Raw genomic sequence first — 19,291 nt, 5'->3', positions numbered from 1 at the left:
CTATTTACAGTACAGTTGAGTATTGATTATAATAAATGTCAAGTGGCAGGGGCACTCGATATTGGAATTTGGAGGAAGAGATTGTTTTTACTTGGGTTTGTGGTTAGATTGTTGTGGTTAAGACCAGTAATAGGAGTACTCTCTACTTGTGTTTGGGTCTGAGGAAGCCTCCTTATTTGTGTAGGTAATTGAATATGTTTAATTTTCCTCGTCCTTCAAGTGTGCTCTGGGTTTTTTTCTCTTGTACTTGCAGAATCCAAGGACCCCTTTTCATTCTTTCTCCATATTGCTTGATGGGAGGCATTATGGCCCCCAAAGACATAATGACAAATACTCATGCTAAATCCATCCTCAATTCAATGAACTCTCTCCGGAAGAGCAATACCCTCTGTGATGTGACTTTGAGAGTAGAGCAGAAAGACTTCCCTGCCCATCGGATTGTGCTAGCTGCCTGTAGCGATTACTTCTGCGCCATGTTCACCAGTGAGGTAAGTGGTAATTTAATGCCTCACAAATGAAATTCACACTTGTAACCTTGTAGTTGTCTCATTTCATTGAATAAAATAGTAAAAGTTTGATGTAATGGTGAATTTCTATAGTACGGTGGTTCAGCGGACAGACTCTGGTCAAAATCTGCCTTTAGACTATGTCTTAGTTTCCTCATCTCTAAATTACGGGTACTAGCAACTGCAGTCACATATGGTTATTGTGACAGTTATTTGAGAAAATCACATGTGAAGTGTTTAGAACAGTGTCTGGCCTGTGGTAAAACACCAATGTCAGCTACTGGATTTACTTATTTTTAAAATTTGTTTTCCTGTTTTGTTTTTTTCCTTCTAAAGTTTAAGATTTTAAAGTGAATTCTAGGAGGATAAGGGGGAGGGAAGGAAAGGAGAGTAGGATTCAGTCCTCATCCAACTCCACCTAATAATATATGAAGAAAATCAACATTCATTCTGTCAGTGTAGATTTAGAGTAATTTCAAATGAGAGGAGGACTTAATAAATGACTTCGTGACTGTATAGGTATATGGAGTATAACTTGGAAAAAGATGCTGACTGTGGAGTATAAGCAGTTAAAGGGAATAGGGAAAAGGTTGACTCGACAAGAAAAAAGGTGCATATAGGTATTAAGAAAGACTGCTTGAGGGGTGCCTGGGTGGCTCAGTCGTTAAGCGTCTGCCTTCGACTCAGGTCGTGATCCCAGGGTCCTGGGATCGAGCCCCGCATCGGGCTCCCTGCTCAGCGGGGAGCCTGCTTCTCCCTCTGCCTCTGCCCTACCTCTCCTTGTGCGGCTCTCTCTCCCCCTCTCTCTTTCTCTGTCAAATAAATAAGTCAAATATTTTAGAAGGAGAGAGAAGAATGAAAGAGACTGCTTTAGGGGCGCTTGGGTGGCTCAGCTGGTTGTGTCCAACTCTTGGTTTCAGCTCAGGTTGTGATATCATGGGTGTGAGATGGAGTCGGCCTCCCCTCCTGCTCTTCTCCACTCAGCTGGGAGTCTGCTTGAAGAGTCTCTCCCTCTGCCCCTCCCCTCCTCAAATAAATAAATAAATAAATCTTTTTTTAAAAGACTGCTTTAGTAATTGGCAGAATACTTAAAATGAAGAGTAAGGCTGTTGAATGTATTGTGAAGTGCTCTTAGAAAGCCAAACAGCAGAGAGCACTGCAGCTTTTTTATTTTTCAAAAATCTCAAGTCTGATTTTTAAAATTTAAATCAATTATCTTGAATTTTTTTTGAAGGTTTAGTTATTTTAGAGTGAAAGAGTGCAAGAGCAGGGTGCAGGGGGCAGGTAAAGGTAGAGGGAGAAGGGAAGCCTGAGCACGGAGCCTGTCACAGGGCTCGATCTCACGGCCCTGAGATCATGACCTGAGCCAAAATCAAGAAATCAGGAGTTGGATGCTTAACCTATGAGCCACCCAGGCTCTTGAATTTTTTTAAGCTTGAGTGAGAGTACACCAATGTGTATTATATCATGTATCTCTGCTTATACATATGCCTGAAATATCTCATTATGTTAACGTTATTTTTAAAAAACGCTATTTTCAAAAAAAATTTTTTAAGAGAGCACACAAGCAGGGATGGGGGAGGGGGCAGAGGGACGGAGAGAGAGAATCTTAAGCAGGCTATATGTCTAGCGGGGAGGCCGACACAGGGCTCAATCTCACGGCCCTGAGATCATGACCTGAGCCGAAATCAATAGTCGTAGGCTTAACTAACTGAGTCACCCAGGCGCTCCTTTAAAAATGAGAAAGGGGGGGGTACCTGGGTGGCTCAGTCGGTTAAGCGTCTGCCTTAGGCTCAGGTCATGATCCCAGGGTCCTGGGATCGAGCCCTACGTCAGGCTCCCTGCTCTGAGGGGAGCCTGCTTCTCCCTCTCCCCGCTGCTCATGCGCGTGCTCTTTCTCTCAGTAAAATCTTAAAAAAAAATTTTTTTTTAACCATCAGTATTTAGTTAATCTCATCACCTTAGTGAAGATTTTGCCATTGGATCTGAATAGGAGAGTGATGGCTGTATGTCCTTCACCGTAGGGTTAGATGTTACCGTCTCATTTTACAAATGAAGAAACAAAGTCTCAGATGTTCAGTGACTTGCCTTAGGTCACATGGCTTATAAATGCTAAAGATGGGGTTCATTCCTAAATTTTCTGACTCTAAACCTGAACAATATATGCCATATTTGAAAATCTGTGAATATATGCTGTATTGCTTTATGCAAATCTTACTTGCTTTATACAAATTTAATTAACTGTGCTTCTTCAGCCTCTGATATGTAGATTTTTTATATTCTATAATTTCAAAGCCAAAATAGTTTATGATGCTCTGAGCCAATGCTCGGTCACATGGCTGGTAGGAAAAACATGGAAACCTGACAGATCATTCCTGCTAATTCAGGCTAATTTTAAAATGCTCTTGTGTAATATAACATCACAGATCATGTCCTATATCGTCCTCCAGAAAAAGTATCTGCCCAAGAGCATCAGAAGCAGTTGGCATTTAACTGGGTAAGGAAGGTTCTCTCAGCAGCTGCTGAGCATGAAGTACTAATGGATCAGGACTGCTGACTACTAATTATATATTGTACATCCTGTTCTTTGTCAGCTTGAGGAAAATTAGTCTGTCTTTACTCTCTCTGCACATTGAAATTGGTATAGAGTTCTATAAAAGAATTCTTTTTTCTCATCAGGGATTATTTTATAGTCTTTCTTTAAAAACTGGTATTAGGCAAGAAAATGCCAGATGGTTTTGTCTTTATTTTTAAAAGTAATTGATACAAAGGAGAGGGTCCAGAGATCTGGGTCCTAGGCTCAGTTCTCTTAGCAATGCTGCATGAACCATGACAACCATCTAACTTCACTGGGTTGATCTTTATTTTTATTTATTTATTTTTTTTAAAGATTTTATTTTTATTTATTCGAGAGAGAGAGAATGAGAGATAGAGAGCACGAGAGGGAAGAGGGTCAGAGGGAGAAGCAGACTCCCTGCCGAGCAGGGAGCCCGATGTGGGACTCGATCCCGGGACTCCAGGATCATGACCTGAGCCGAAGGCAGTCGCTTAACCGACTGAGCCACCCAGGCTCCCACTGGGTTGATCTTTAAAATAAAGTAGTTGAACTACATGGTTTCATTATTTTCTTCCGGCCCTGAAACGCTCCTCGAATGTGGTCCAACGGAAAGATCATTTGAGTGAGACGAAAGGACCTGAGTTTTAGCTAGTACCTGAGGTTTAACTAGTACCTTGGTTAGGTCGCATAACTTCTTTGAATGGGAATAATGCCAGACCTCTAAATCCTTACCAGGTTGCTGTGAGAATTAGGTGAAATAATAGTAGATAAGAAGCACTTGGAAAAATTGTAAAGCAAATATAAATGTGAAATGATACTATAAATTGCTGTGAGTCAATAAATAGTGAAATATTTTCATATTTAAAAAATAGTTATTTGATGAGAATATGGTTTGTTGAATAAGAAATTTCTGGAATAGATGTACTTATATATTTCTGTTTGCAAATATTTTTGCTATGTGCAATGTTAATAAAACACTTTTCCAAAATGATGTACTAGTGACATTTTTAATGTTAGGGATTGATTTTGTTATTGGCCTTGGTAGAGAATACTTTTTTATTATTATTTTGGGCTGATGGAGAAATCAAAACTGATAAAGACATTTAGTTTGTAATGAAAGTGCACGGAGTTTTGTGAATAATTTGAATTTCTAACTAAGGTTCAGATGTAATAAAATTTTCATAAGGCTGTCAATTTTCAGGTAGTTTACTGTCCTGTAAAACTGAAGATTTCTACTCTTAGTCAACAGTTTTCTATGATTATCTGGCCTCTTCGATACCCATTACTCTAAGGATATATTCTGGACTAAGTAGGCCACTAACAATTCAGTAATCCCAAAATAGACTCGATCCATTATTTTGAAAAAGTATCAAACAGAGGTGCCTGGGTGGCTCAGTCATTAAGCGCCTGCCTTCGGTTCAGGTCGCGATCTTACAGTCCTGGGATCAAGCCCCGCATCGGGCTCCCTGCTCGGCGGGAAGCCTGCTTCTCCCTCTCTCACTCCTCCTGCTTGTGTTCCCTCTCTCAGTGTCTCTCTCTGTCAAATAAATAAATAAAATCTTAAAAAAAAAAAGTATCAAACTAGTTATGTTCAGTGTCACAGTAGAAGGCCCCTTAAGATGACTTGCATGTTTTCGTCGTTACCAAATGTAGTCTAAGGACAAATAGAACAATACTGAGTAATCTTGGAGGGTCTGGAGCTGTAAGCCATAGGGTCCTCTACAAGCATGAAATTTCGTTGAAATTTTGTGTTTTATCTTAAAAGCTGAAGGACACCAGCAGCATGTTCACGGAATTTTTGCATTCTATTCTGTAATAGATCTGTGTTTTATTATGAAAGCAGAGTTTTAAATTATTCACTGGTAACATTGATATTCCAAGGTGTCACCTCATTGTGTGCTCTTGGGTTACATACAGCTGCCCCCAATTTGAAAAGCTACAAATATATGCCATATTTGCTTTATACAAATCAAACAAATTAGACCATAATTTTTTAAAGCTGTGTATTCAGTTAATATTAACATCCCTTCAAGCTCTTGGATATGAGATTCTGCCTTCATCTCGTGGAATTATAACCACCATTATTTCATACCCTTTGAATTTTCAGCTTTCAGAGAAGGGGAAACCTTATGTTGATATTCAAGGTTTAACTGCTTCTACCATGGAAATTCTTTTGGACTTTGTGTACACTGAAACCGTACATGTGACAGTGGAGAACGTGCAGGAACTGCTCCCTGCAGCCTGTCTGCTCCAGCTGAAAGGTACGGATGTTAAAGTTGCTGTTGTGCCAAGGTAGCCTTGGAAGTGTTTAAAATTAATGATGTAAACTTAATCCTAAAAATTATGGAGACAGACCATGGGCACTCACGTTTACTGCTTGTGGCACAGAAGATCAGATTTCAATCGCAGTATCAAAGAGCCTCTCCACATGTGAGTGTTTGGCTCTTCAGAAGAGAGCATTTGCACCTTTTATGTTTTTTAAAAAATGGAAGAGGGGATTATAGACGCATTTTCTTACATATATGTACACTGTAACTCTACAGGGAAACACAGGAGACTGATATTATTCATAGGCTACATGGAAAGGAACTAGATGGCCCGGTGGATAGGGAGGCTGGGGGATTATCCATGGCAAACCCTTTTGTACTTTTAATTTTTCAATCATGTAAATTATCTGTTGAAAATTTAAATTGACATACAAAAATGAAAGTATATAATGTTTTCACGAGATTAAATATTGCTGTTCCCAGCCCGTCTTTCTTAACTTGCCCTGATGTTTCTATGATTTTCAGTTTTTTGAAACACATGGTTGAAAATTTTCACTTTTTAATACATGATTGAAAACAGTGTGAAGCTTTTGCATTAGTGCACAGCTGTAACATTAGATTCATACTCTGAACTTGTCAATTTAGAGAAATAAGAGGTTGGTGTTAGTGTCTTTTACTTTTCCTTCATAGGAGTCTTTCAGTAAGTTTGCATATGGAGTAGAAATTAGGTACATTATGTTAAATTGTGATTGATTTTATAAAAGCTTGATTCCCAAGAGTTTTATAGGCATTTTTGTTTAATTGTGCCAGTGTCCATCGAAACAATTTGTCTTGCTATACTTATTTTAAAGCTGAAACAGAGACATAGTTGTAAAGGCCTTCTTTGAAGGTCACATAGCACATAAGACAGAAATTGCATTTGAATTCCTTAAGCATAAAATTTCTAATCTGATCACCAGCTGTTGAGCCAGGATTCCTCTGTTACCGTGTAGAGAAGACATCTTGATCCAAGAATGTAGACCAGTTCACACCTGGTCAAGTACTCTGAAGTGTTCATTGTCTGTGTTTGTCCTAGGTGTGAAGCAAGCCTGCTGTGAGTTCTTAGAAAGTCAGTTGGACCCCTCCAATTGCCTGGGTATCAGGGATTTTGCTGAAACTCACAATTGTGTTGACCTGATGCAAGCAGCTGAGGTTTTTAGCCAGAAGCATTTTCCTGAAGTGGTACAGCATGAAGAATTCATTCTTCTAAGTCAAGGAGAGGTGGAAAAGTTAATCAAGTGTGATGAAATTCAGGTACAAATTTGGCTTGGTATTCGGGTTTCTTTAAGACTGGGCCATTACAGAACCTGGGAAAAACAAGGTGGAATTACTGTCTTTTTGTAGCAGGGCATCTTAATCAGGTGTCAGTATTGGCTCCAAAGGTTTCACTCAGTGCCCTGAAATTATATGCCAAATTTATTTGCACTTTTATGGGAGGGAGTTAGCCACCTTCCTCAGTGTATGATCGCAATGGTTAAGAGTCACTATTTTTTTTTTAATGTTTCTCTGATGTCTTACAACTATTTTTTTTTAAAGATTTTATTTATTTATTTGCCAGAGAGAGAGAGAGAGAGCAAAAGCAGGGGGAGCAGCAGGCAAAGGGAGAAGCAGGTTCCCTGCTGAGCAGGGAGCCTCATGTGGGACTCGATCCCAGGACCCTGGGATCACAACCCAAGCCAAAGGCAGACGCTTAACCAGCTGAGCCACCCAGGTGTCACAAGAGTCACTATTAAAGAGAGTGTGGAATAAGCAGAAATTGGAAATAAAGTAGATTTCTGTAGAACACTTCTCTATTACTCATTCACTCATTTTACAAACATTTATTGAGAATTTCTACTATACAGCAGTAGATATTCTCAATGAACTATATGTACCAGATGCTATAGACCCAAAAGTGAGTAAGATACATTTGTTTTCAGTAATTCACAGTGTGTAGTGGTAGAGACAGACAAAAAGACAAAACTTAGAGAGTATAATGAGAATAATGAACTTATTCAAAGTGAAGAAATTAGAAAAAAGAATTAAACCTTTTAAGTTAAAATTAGATCAAAAAGGAAGTGGATCAGAAAGGAAGTGGAAAAAAACGGTGGCGATCATAAGCAGGAGGCAGATGGTAAGTGCCTAATGGGGTTATGAGGAAGTGGGAAGAAGGGATATACGAACTCCCCTTGAGGGAGTTGTTTTTCACCTAGCAGAGGGGAAACTACCGGTGGGCGGGCAAGGGTTCAGTGACTTACCCCAGCAAGAAGGATCTTAGTCAATCCTAATGCTAAATCATAGTGCCAGTAGTTTAGCAGAGTTTTTATTGAATAGAAATCTGTAGTTAGACTGACAATTGGAGTGAGAAGTCCAATATGGGGGTATAGATGTCTTTGAAGCCCAAGGCATTAATTTCCAGTGGTCGAATTCTCTGGTTAGTAGCTCCTAGAAAATACCTAGCAGAGCCAAGTGGTAGGATAAAAGTCCATCTGTTAGGTTTTGTTTCCTCGAGTCAGGAGAAATCCGATTCTCTAGGAAGGCTAAGAGTTCATTTTTTCCTCTCACTCTCCTTAGATAATAATAAAAAATGAGGGCGCCTGGGTGGCTCAGTTGGTTAAAGCGACTGCCTTTGGCTCGGGTCATGATCCTGGAGTCCCGGGATTGAGTCCCAGGGAGCCTGCTTCTCCCTCTGACCCTCTTCCCTCTCGTGCGCTCTATCTCTCATTCTCTCTCTCTCAAATAAATAAATAAAATCTTTAAAAAAAAAAAATGAACTTTGAATTAGTGGATTCCCAGAAGTTAGTGGCACCTCATTTTAATATAAAAAAGAATCAAAGTCTGATGAATTTTCTAAGTGCTATAGAAGGAATTTGCTAAAGAAATCCTATAATACACATTTGTAAATGCAATGATAACTAATTTATTTTATTAAAACTAGGATTTTTATGTAATACAGTCTTCAGAATGTTTATCAAAATTTTAGCCAACTTTTTCTTTTTGTCTTTCCCTACTGACTTTTTTTTTTGAAGATTTTTATTTATTTGACACACAGAAAGAGAGATAACAAGCAGGCAGGCAGGCAGAGGGAGAAGCAGGCTCCCTGCTAAGCATGGAGCCCGATGTGGGGCTCGATCCCAAGACACTGGGATCATGACCTGAGCTGAAGGTAGACGCTTAACCGGCTGAGCCACCCAGGTACCCCTCCCTACTGACTTTCTGAGGGAAAATTGATTAGGGCACTTGGTGACGTTTCCAACTAAAGAGGAATCATTTTACAGTTTGACATGGTGTCATGTTAGTCCAGAGAAGCTGCTGTTACAAATGTTACTGAGCCAAGTATTTGCTAACGTTTTGTTCTCACTCTTGCTGTGGTAGGACATTGTGTCCATGCACTGGAATGCCAGGTATAGACAAATGGCACATTCTCAGACTTGGGAAACTGGTAACTTGCTAGAATATCTTGATTTTTCTTGATTTATCCATACATTAGAAAATACAGTAAATAGAATGAGTACTATAGACTTGAAGTTCACTGCACATAATAATAAAAGAGGTAAAACTCAGCATTTACTGTTGGTTTCTTTATTAAATATTTATTGGGCGCTTAATGGTGTGTCCAGAACAGTTCCATGTACCAGCAATCCGATTGTAGACAAAAAAGATAAAAATCCCTGTACCCTGGACTTCTCATTTTAATTGTACTATTCTTGGTATATCTTATCTAATGTAGTTCTCAAAAGTGTCTCCATTTTTTCAGAGGAAGAAACTGAGGCTTTGAGGATACCCATCATACCAGAGCTAGTAAGTGGTAGAACCAGGCCTCATATCTGGGCCAACTGGCTCCAGATTGTTCTGTTCCAAGAAACTATGAGCAGGTTGCCTAGTTAGTTTCTCATTGACCAAATCAGCAAGCAGTTACAGCAATCATTTATTTTAGAACTATGTAAACTTTGGAATAAAATTAAATGGAACAGGGAGAGCAAAAGACTAACTTTTTTATTCAGAAACTGAGACGACAAGAGTTTAAGAACTCTTTTGTCTTCCTTCAGCCTCTGTCAAGACTTGTCTTTTTTTCTGGAAAGACAGCAAATGGCACATTTTTTTCCTCTTCCATATACCAGCCAGAAAGAGGAACCAGATGTTTTACTCCCCAACTAATACTTCCTCTGAATTATATAAAACGATAGTATTTAACACAATGGGAAACAGTATATTGTACTGGTTAAAACAACATGGGCCTTAGGGGCACCTCGGTGGCTCGGTTGGTTAAGCGGCTGCCTTCGGCTCAGGTCGTGATCCCAGGGTCCTGGGATCAAGCCCCACGTCCGGCTCCCTGCTCAGTGGAGAGCCTGCTTCTCCCTCTCCCTCTGCCTGCTACTCTGCCTACTTGTGCTATCTCTCTGTCAAATAAATAAATAAAATCATAAAAAACAAACAAACATGGGCTTTAGAATCATCCTGGGATTTATTTTGGCCATGTGACACATGTTAACCTGACCACTAATCTTTGGTTTCCTCTTCTGTAGATAATAGTCATGCTTAGTGCATAGGGCCATTCTGCTCATTAAATTATCAGTGCCTGATACATGAAATAGTTCTCTGTGAAAATTTATTAGGGGGAAATTTTTCTCCATAGTGAAGCATTAATGTAGGGCTTTTTTCCTCCCAGTTTAGCTGTTTCTCTGCAGTGCTAATTTATTCTGTCTTCAGTAAGATCAGGGATCTCTGCCCCAATCATTGAAAAACCCCATTATAAATTGATAAATCTAATTTAAACCTAAAATATATCAGAGCCTAGCGTGTAGCTGTTTACAACTATGAGCTTGTCATTCTTATCTTTAAAAAAATTTTTTTTAAATTGTGGACAGCCTTCTGCACACTCCTCTGCATCTAATCCATCAGTAGGCTGGGTTAGTGTGACCTCCCGTAAAATTTGTTGCATAAATTTCTGTCACCACTGCCATAGTCTAAGCACCCATCGCTTTTTTTTTTTTTTTTTAATTTTATTTACTTGACAGAGAGAAAGAGAGCACAAGCAGGGGGAGTGGGAGAAGCAGACTCCCCGCTGAGCAGGGAGCCTGATGCAGGGCCTGATCCCAGGACCCTGGGGATCACGATCTAAGCCGAAGGCAGACGCCCAATCAACTGAGCCACCCAGGCGCCCCGAAGCACCCATCACCTTTGGCCTAATGTACCAGAGGAGCCTCTAACTGGTATCCCAGCTCTTGGTCCTTCTACACTGTTCTACCCATGGTAGTCAGGGCAATCTTTAAAACATCAGTATGATCATATCACAAGCTTGGTTGAAACCTTTTAGTGGTTTCCCATTGCTGTTAGAGTAAATTCCAGTCTTCTAATGCTCTCTCTGAGCTGGCCCTTGGTTACCTCTTCAGCTTGATCTTTTACCATTCTTCCCCTTTCTCATTCATTCTACTACACCAGCCTGTAGTCTGTTCGTTTTTGCTCTAGGACAGTGCTGTCCAGTAGACCATCATGTGAAGATGGGGAGGATCGATAGTTATGCCGTCCGGTTTGCTAATCACCTGCTTTGTGTGGCTGTTGAGCACTTGAAATGTGGCTAGTGTGACTGAGAAGCTGAGTTTTTAATTTCACTTAATTTTAATTAATGTAAACATACATAGCCATACATGGCTAGTGGCTACCATATTGGACAATATAGCTCTAGGGTTTTTTCATGTGCTCTTCTGTTTGCCTTGGAGTACTTTGTCACTCTTCCTGGCTAAGTGCTACTCATCCATCAGATTGAAATGTATTTCTTCTACAGGGAGGCCTTTTCTGACCCATCAATCTGAATTAGAACATCTCATGTTATTCTATCTCATAGCCCCTGTACTTTTCCTACATGGTATATAATGACAAAGTGGGATTGTTCATTTTACTGTTAACTCCCCACATAAAAGCAAAGTTCATGTCTAATTTGTTACCAGTGTATAACCAGCTTCCAGCCCTGGGCCTGGCACTTAGTAGGTGTTTGGTAAATCCAATGAATGAATGTTCTGAAACATTTTCTCTATTTTCAGTTCTTGGGAAAAGTTCACAGAATGATGTCTTTATCTAGGCACTGTCACATTCTGAAAGGTATCTCAGAACAGATACACTCCCCAAATGATTAATTATATATATCGTCTCAAAGCACAGTGCCTGATAAATGGTAATTGTTCAGATGCTAATTAACAATTATTTGGAAACTAGCATTATAGCATAATGATGTAAGAGAAGTTCCTGCCTCACAGGCTTGGATGGAGGAGTTGGGGAGCAATCCTGGAGGTCATTAGACAGCACTTAATGAACACAAGTTATTTTTTTATTTTTTACTTTTTTTGCTTTGCTAATAATAAAATTTTTAATTAATTAGTTTGTTTGTTTTATTATGTTAGTCACCATACAGTACATGATTAGTTTTTGATGTAGTGTTCCATGATTCATTCACACCCAGCGTTATATGCAATACATGCCCTCCTTAATACTTATCACCGGGCAAGCCCATCCCCCCCCCCCCCCTCCCCCCTACAACCCCCCGTTGGTTTCTCGGAGTCCATAGTCTCTCATGGTTCGTCTCCTCCAATTTCCACCCCCCCCTTCATTTTTCCCTTCCTTCTCCTAATGTCCTCCGTGCTATCCCTTATGTTCCACAAATAAGTGAAACCATATCATAATTGACTTTCTCTGCTTGACTTATTTCACTTAGCATAATCTCCTCCAGTCCCATCCATGTTGACGCAAAAGTTGGGTATTCATCCTTTCTGAATGGCTGAGTAATATTCCATTGAATATATGGACCACATCTTCTTTATCCATTCATCTGTTGAAGGGCATCTCGGCTCCTTCCACAGTTTGGCTATTGTGGACATTGCTGCTATGAACACTGGGGTGCATGTGGCCCTTCTTTTCACTACATCTGTATCTTTGGGGTAAATGCCCAGTAGTGCAATTGCTGGGTCATAGGGTAGCTCTGTTTTTAACTTTTTGAGGAACCTCCACAGTGTTTTCCAAAGTAGCTGTACCAACTTGCATTCTCACCAACAGTGTAAGAGGGTTCCCCTTTCTCCACGTTCTCTCCAACATTTGTTGTTTCTTTCCTTGAACACAAGTTATTTTTAGAGCCAATTTTGGGGGTGCCTGCCTGGTTCAGTTGGTAGAGCAAGCAACTCTCGATTCAGGGTCGTGAGTTCATGCCCCACATTGAGCATAGAGCTTACTTGAAAAAAAAAAAAAAAGCCAGTTTTGAATAGGGCAACGGATTCCTCCTCCCCCTGTAAAGTTTCAGAAATGGCCAGAAAAAAAATTCAGGAATGGAAAAACTTCTGAAGTAAAAGCCAACTTGTGACTAATGGTTTATTAGGCACTATCTCAGATTTTTTACCCAATTTTACTGCAGCTCTTTGGCTGGTCTTAGTGAGTTGTGTGGGCAAGGGTTGTTTTCCCAAGAGCTTAGCTATTTCTGGAAGGGAGGAAATAATCGTGTAGGGGATGGGGAACAGGGAGGAGAAAGTAAGCACAGTTACTTTCTGAGATTGTGAGATAATTGGAAAAGCAGAGTTCCATGATGTGTAATTATACACTTATAGGTGGATTCTGAAGAGCCCGTCTTTGAAGCCGTCATCAACTGGGTGAAGCATGCCAAGAAGGAGCGAGAAGAATCCTTGCCTGACCTGCTACAGTACGTCCGGATGCCCCTGCTGACCCCCAGGTACATCACAGACGTAATAGATGCTGAGGTAAGGCATGCAAAACACACAGGATCCAAAACCTTGAATATCTCTTGGAACTTAGTATTGTGTACTCAAAATTGGTTATTTTAATACAGGCACAGAGCCTCCCAAGTTAGCCTGTCTAGGAATGCCAGAGAGGAGAGAGGGTGGTGCTAGGTAGTCTCCACACAATTGCTTGGCAAGTCAGCCTTCTGGAAATGGAAATCTGTGGTTTAATTTTCTGTTTTCTTGTCTTGTTGTTTTATATGCCCCTATGTGTTTTACGTAAGCAACATGAGATGATAAATGTCCCCTTCTCCATCAAACATAAGTTGTTCCAGATTGCCCTGAAAAAGATGCTTTGCTTATCAAGTCTATTTTTGACCTCTCGTGATATCAATGTGAAAGTAGTTTGATGCATTTTAATACCAATTTGGGTTATACTGTGTTTATTTATAAAAGTGTTTTTCCAACCCAGGTTCTTTGTGTGTGGTATGTTTTCATAATTTCTACCATGTATATCACCGATTCACCCTGATCATACTTTGGGCGAATACTGCTGTTTAACGTATAGGTAAAGCCCAGGTCAGCGAATGCATTCTTTCTTTTGGCCCAGTCCCAGACCTCTTGCGGAGTTAACTACATACAGTTTTCCAGGTCATATTAGAAAAGTTGCAGGCTGGTTAGTATCACGTGTCAAACTTTTTCTCATATTTGTAATTTCTAACAACTCATACAGCCATCATGTCTGTTCTTTATGTTGTGATTCATAATGCAGACTCTCGGGTCCGACTCAGGAGACTGAAATCCCAAATTCACCACTCACCCTGCAGTGAGGGAGTCTGGCCTCACTCGCCTTCTCCCTCTGAGCTCTTCTGGAGGTCCTCATTGGTTGAGCCCAGCCAGAAGCCAGAGAGCCTAGGGACCCTACGACATACTTCGTGTAGGCCAGTCTCCTAAGCCAGCGAGCGGAGTGGAGAAGGATGGGGAGTGAATCTAGGGATGTGACGGAGAGCTGCCCAGTACAGAGTTCCCTCAGGAGGAGACAGAGGCATCGTGACAGTGCTGTGAACCTTGGGGGAATTATTTCAGACAAGATTTACTTCTTCCTATCATCCCAGGAATTAACAGAAGCCTTTTGGTTTTCCCTTAAAATTTTTATTAGCTATTTCCTACTTGTGTTTGTGTAATCACTGGAAGGATGTACAAACAAAAATAGTTAATGCCTAGTGCTGAGGTGGATAGAGAATACTTCTCAGTATATCTTTTTACGTCATTTGATTTTTTAACCATGTAATATTGTCTATTAAAAAATTGTTTTCTTAATTTGTGGAAACCCAGTGCATAGTTATTACCAGCAGCCCTTCTGGAACTGGTTTTCTAGATCAAAAAGTTCCTTCTTACGTGTGCCATTTATACTCATATATTAAAGACATGGCCCCTGTGGCTCACTCTGCTCTCTGCTGTGTTTCAGCCTTTCATCCGCTGTAGTTTACAGTGCAGGGATCTAGTTGATGAAGCAAAGAAGTTTCATCTGAGGCCTGAACTGCGAAGTCAGATGCAGGGACCCAGGACGAGGGCTCGTCTAGGTAAGCTGGCATCTCGGCAGAAGGAAGGGATGTATGTCAACTTCCTCTTGCCAGGTGGCATGATATAGTTGAAAAGAACATTCTGTAAGTACAAAGACCCCTTTCAGACCTGTTTTTAATCTTTTAGTAATAGTGCCATCTTGGACAAGTCACTTCACCACCCTGAGCTCTCCTACAAACCAAGGATACCTTCCCTATCTATTTCACATAACTGTTTAGAGGATTAAATGGAATAGAGTATGTAAAAACACATTCTAAATTGTCAAGTATCAGGCAGTGTAAGTTATTTTATTTCACTGGGGCGCCTGGGTGGCTCAGTCCTTAAGCGTCTGCCTTCGGCTCAGGTCATGATCCCAGGGTCCTGGGATCGAGCCCCGCATCGGGCTCCCTGCTCTGCGGGAGGCCTGCTTCTCCCCTGCTTCTCCCTCTCCCCCTGCTTGTGTTCCCTCTCTCGCCGTGTCTCTCTCTGTCAAATAAATAAAATCTTAAAAATGAAATGAAATAAAGTGAGGATACTAATGTCTTATTTCAGTCGGTTGCTGTGGAGATTAAATGGCATGGTACGTATAAGATGCCTGGCGCTGTGGCTGACAGGTAGTAAGTACACAGATACTCCCTCACTTCCGTTTCCTGCCCTCCCTATTCCACTATTGTAGGTTATAAATGATCTACGGGGTGCTGTTTTCTTTTTGTTATTGTCTGCTTTTATCTAACTGTGGACTCATGTATATGAAGGTGTTAATTGATAATTAAGCTGTTTACTGATCGCTTTAAGTAGAATGATGATTTGTCCCATTACATTTTTTTAATGGCGTAAGTACTATATGTCAATGTACATCAGTGTAGAAATGCTAGAAATACAGAGAAGATCTCGAGAGATTAGAATATGATTCTACATTCCCTTAGAGTTGTGAGATTATTTTTCAGAAGTTCCAGTAAAAGAAATCCTGAAGCTGTCTCCAACTAGATTCTTATTTTAGCATCTCCTTGTCAGTGCCTCAGAAGTAAATTGTTCCTACCATCATGTCTTCTACCATTTCTCTTCACAGAGATTGCTAAACCAGCTACCAGGATAATGATTCTTCTGCATACAGCATTAGACAATTAAATTTACAGCTACATAAAAATAGCATGCCAAATAATGGGTGGGGATTTTGTCTTAGTTATTTACCTTTTACCCATTACTTTTTCACAGAAGGTACAGTGGAAGTTGCCATTTCTAATTTGTCACAGTCTCCTTTTCTGAGCTAAAGATCAATACATGTGGAAATGTAGTCTCTGAAACCTGTGGTGTTAGCAGTCCTGCAGGCTGTCTGCTATAGTCCTCTAACAGCACACCACAGTCCACACACACTCCTCCCCCCAGTAATGACAATGGCATTGTCAAGATGCCTCGGTTCTACTAATGTGGTTTTTTGTACTGTTTTTTTCAGGTGTTTTGACTGACATACTTTCTTTATGATAAAGAGAAAACCTGACTTAACAAGTTCCCCCCCGCCCCCAATTCATTGGCAGAGAACAAACAGGTTTCCTTCTAGTCATTCCTTTCACTAGCTCTTTTCACATTAGTTTGTTAGAGTAGTGGTCCCCAACTTAGGGTCTGAAGACATTGAAACATTTAGGAGTTCTCCCAGGAGAGGAACACTTTCTAGGCACAAAGTAATAGAAGAAATCACAAAGGAAAAGGTCAGTGTATTTGACCAAATAAAAATCATGCATAACATTGTAAGACAAATAGGAAAGTAGATTTGCTACAGCCACGGCAAAGAGTTAAACTCATTTGTATATAAGGAGCTCATAATAAAAATACATGAGAGACACTGAAGACTTGAGTGTATAGTTTACGGAGGAGGGAGTACAATTGACTACTAAATATAAAGGGGGAAATTCAACCTAATTACTAATAGTCTTATTAGTAATAAAGTAAGAATTAAAACAATGAATACAATTTTTTGTCTACCAAAGCACCAGAGATTAGAAAACAATATCCAGCTACAGAGAGTGGGATGAATTGGCGACTTTATAGTGTTGATAGCAATATAAATTGGTTTAAACCTCAGAAAGTCATCTTATAATGTGTGTGTGTGTATATATATATATATGCATGTGTATATATATATATATGCATATATATATATTTTAAGATTTTATTTATTTATTTGACAGAGACAGCGAGAGAGGGAACACAAACGGGGAGTGGAAGAGGGAGAAGCAGGCTTCCAGGCACCCTCTTATAATGTATATTAAAAGATTTTTTTTAAAGTTCATGTTCTGGGGCGCCTGGGTGGCTCAGTCCTTAAGCGTCTGCCTTTGGCCCAGGGTCCTGGGATTGAGCCCCACATTGGGCTCCCTGCTCAGCAGGAAGCCTACTTCTCCCTCTCCCACCACCCCTGCTTGTGTTCCCTCTCACTATATCTGTCTCTGTCAAATAAATAAAATCTTAAAAAAATAAAAAGTTCATGTTCTTCACCCCAGCAACCCTCCCATTTCTGTCTTAAGAAAATAACTGGGATTTCATATTCAAGCATATTTATCACAGGACTATATGTGATTGTTTATAGTCCCAAATTACAAACACCTGAAATGCCTTAGAATAATAAAATTTTGTATTAAAAGATTTTGTTAATATCTTGGGAAAATTAAATATAAAACAGGTGGGGGGGCAACTCTTGATCCTAGGGTTGTGAGTTCAAGCCCCACATTGGTGTGGATGTAGAGATTACTTAAAAAATAAAATCATAAAAAAATAAAAAATAAAAACAGGGTACAATAAATATGGTCCCATTTATGTTTTACAAATATTTAGAAACAAGGCTGGAAGGGAATAATCTCTTATATTTTGATGTGTCTTCATGTTGTGGAATTATGGGTAAACGTTTTTCACAATACTTGTCTGTATTTCTAAGTTCTTTTAGCAGTAATCATGTATTTTACTTATGTTTTATAATCACAAGAAATAACAATTTTTTTTTTTTTTTTAAGATTTTATTTATTTATTTGACACAGACAGAGAGAGCAGGACCACAAGCAGGGGGAGTGGGAGAGGGAGAAGCAGGCTTCCCACTGAGCAGGGAGCCCGATGTGGGATTCGATCCCAGGACTCTGGGATCATGACCTGAGCCGAAGGCAGCTGCTTAACGACTGAGCCACACAGGCACCCAAGAAATACAATTTCTAAATCTTTTTAACCAATGGGGGTTAATATGCAAGTAAGGATGACAATTATACTAATCCTCGAGTTATTTCTCAAATTTTCCAAAAAAAAGAATGGCTTTCGTGCTAGACAAAGCTAAATAAAGACATCAGAATTGGGGCGCCTGGGTGGCTCAGTCATTACGCGTCTGCCTTCGGCTCAGGTCATGATCCCAGGGTCCTGGGATCGAGCCCCGCATCGGGCTCCCTGCTCAGCAGGAAGCCTGCTTCTCCCTCTCCCACTCACCCTGCTTGTGTTCCCTCTCTCACTGTGTCTCTCTCTGTCAAATAAATAAATGAAATCTTTAAAAACATAATAATAATAGAAGTGCCTGGGTGGCTCAGTCGTTAAGCGTCTGCCTTCAGCTCAGGTCATGATCTCAGGGTCCTGGGATCGAGCCCCACATCGGGCTCCCTGCTCTGCGGGAAGGCTGCTTCGTCCTCTCCCACTCCCCCTGCGTGTGTTCTCTCTCTCACTATGTCTCTGTGAAATAAGTAAAATCTTTAAAAAAAAAAAAAACAACTGTGTTCCACCCCTAATTCTAAAAAGAATAATAATAAATAAATAAAATCTTTAAAAAAAATCAGAATTGACTAAAATATCTGTTCATTGTGAAAACAGTGGTGTTCTCATACTTATCCAAAGCTCTATTGGCACTTATATGTAACTCCAGCAGCAATGGGGAAGTTAGTAGCTAGTCTTTGAGAACACAAGGTCTCTCTTGGGAAAGTAATGAAAAGAGTCCTTCGTGGCAAAGAAATTTCAGAACCAGTGGTCTAGGGCCCCGGGCATTTAGAACCATAAAATAATTGAGTGACTCACACTGAGACCTTTGTCCCTGTCCCACTGTAGACATAGAGTTACCAGAATGTTTACTGAGAAACTTTGAAATAAGAGGAAGTGCTGTCAGTTTTCTGGGTTTTGTAGCATAATCTAAATATTTCCTTTTTTTTTTTTTTTTTTTATGTCCCCATCCTTCAAAAGCTGCCTGAGTGCAACCACATTATCAAGAAAGAGTGTTTTTTTCCCCCTAGGTTTTTTGTTGTTGTCATTTTTTGTTTCTGGGCATTACATAAAGCAACAGAAATTACAGCTGAAAATCAGTGGAAATTTTTTAAATGTGCAAAGCATTTAAAATACCTCTCAGTTGCAGAGTATTTTCATTGTCTTAGCCATACAGATATCATTCACTAGCATCACTTTTTTTTTTTAAAAAGAGTTAGATCTATTATTTTTTTTTTTATTTTGGGGGGAGGGCAGAGGGAGAGAATTAATCTTAAGCATGCTCCAAACACAGCATGGAGCCTGACAAAGGGCTCAATCTCAGAACCCTGAGACCATGGCCTGAGCCAAAATCAAGAGTCAGACACTTAACTAGCTGAGCCACCCAGGCGCGCCCTAGCATATTTGTCTATAAAGGGAAATGTGTTTGGATAGGATTGCTTGACT

General features: G+C 40.0%; 1 protein-coding gene across 2 annotated transcripts in view; it reads left to right on the top strand.

Moving 5' to 3' along the window:
- The window catches only part of KLHL12 (kelch like family member 12), a 29,632-nt gene that overhangs the window by 2,363 nt on the left and 7,978 nt on the right, over window positions 1-19,291 (top strand). For both annotated transcript variants that reach the window (XM_025855054.2, XM_025855052.2), the window contains 5 exons: window positions 254-488; window positions 5,171-5,324; window positions 6,406-6,623; window positions 12,938-13,087; window positions 14,535-14,649. In XM_025855054.2, the coding sequence (XP_025710839.1) occupies window positions 254-488; window positions 5,171-5,324; window positions 6,406-6,623; window positions 12,938-13,087; window positions 14,535-14,649 (872 nt within the window). The remainder of the gene's footprint in view (window positions 1-253; window positions 489-5,170; window positions 5,325-6,405; window positions 6,624-12,937; window positions 13,088-14,534; window positions 14,650-19,291) is intronic.

This window comes from Callorhinus ursinus, unplaced genomic scaffold, assembly GCF_003265705.2.
Source record: "Callorhinus ursinus isolate GAN/ISIS: 27379988/994484 unplaced genomic scaffold, GSC_fseal_2.0 scaffold57, whole genome shotgun sequence".
Lineage (NCBI taxonomy): Eukaryota > Metazoa > Chordata > Mammalia > Carnivora > Otariidae > Callorhinus > Callorhinus ursinus.
This window is presented reverse-complemented; position numbering and strand designations above follow the sequence as displayed.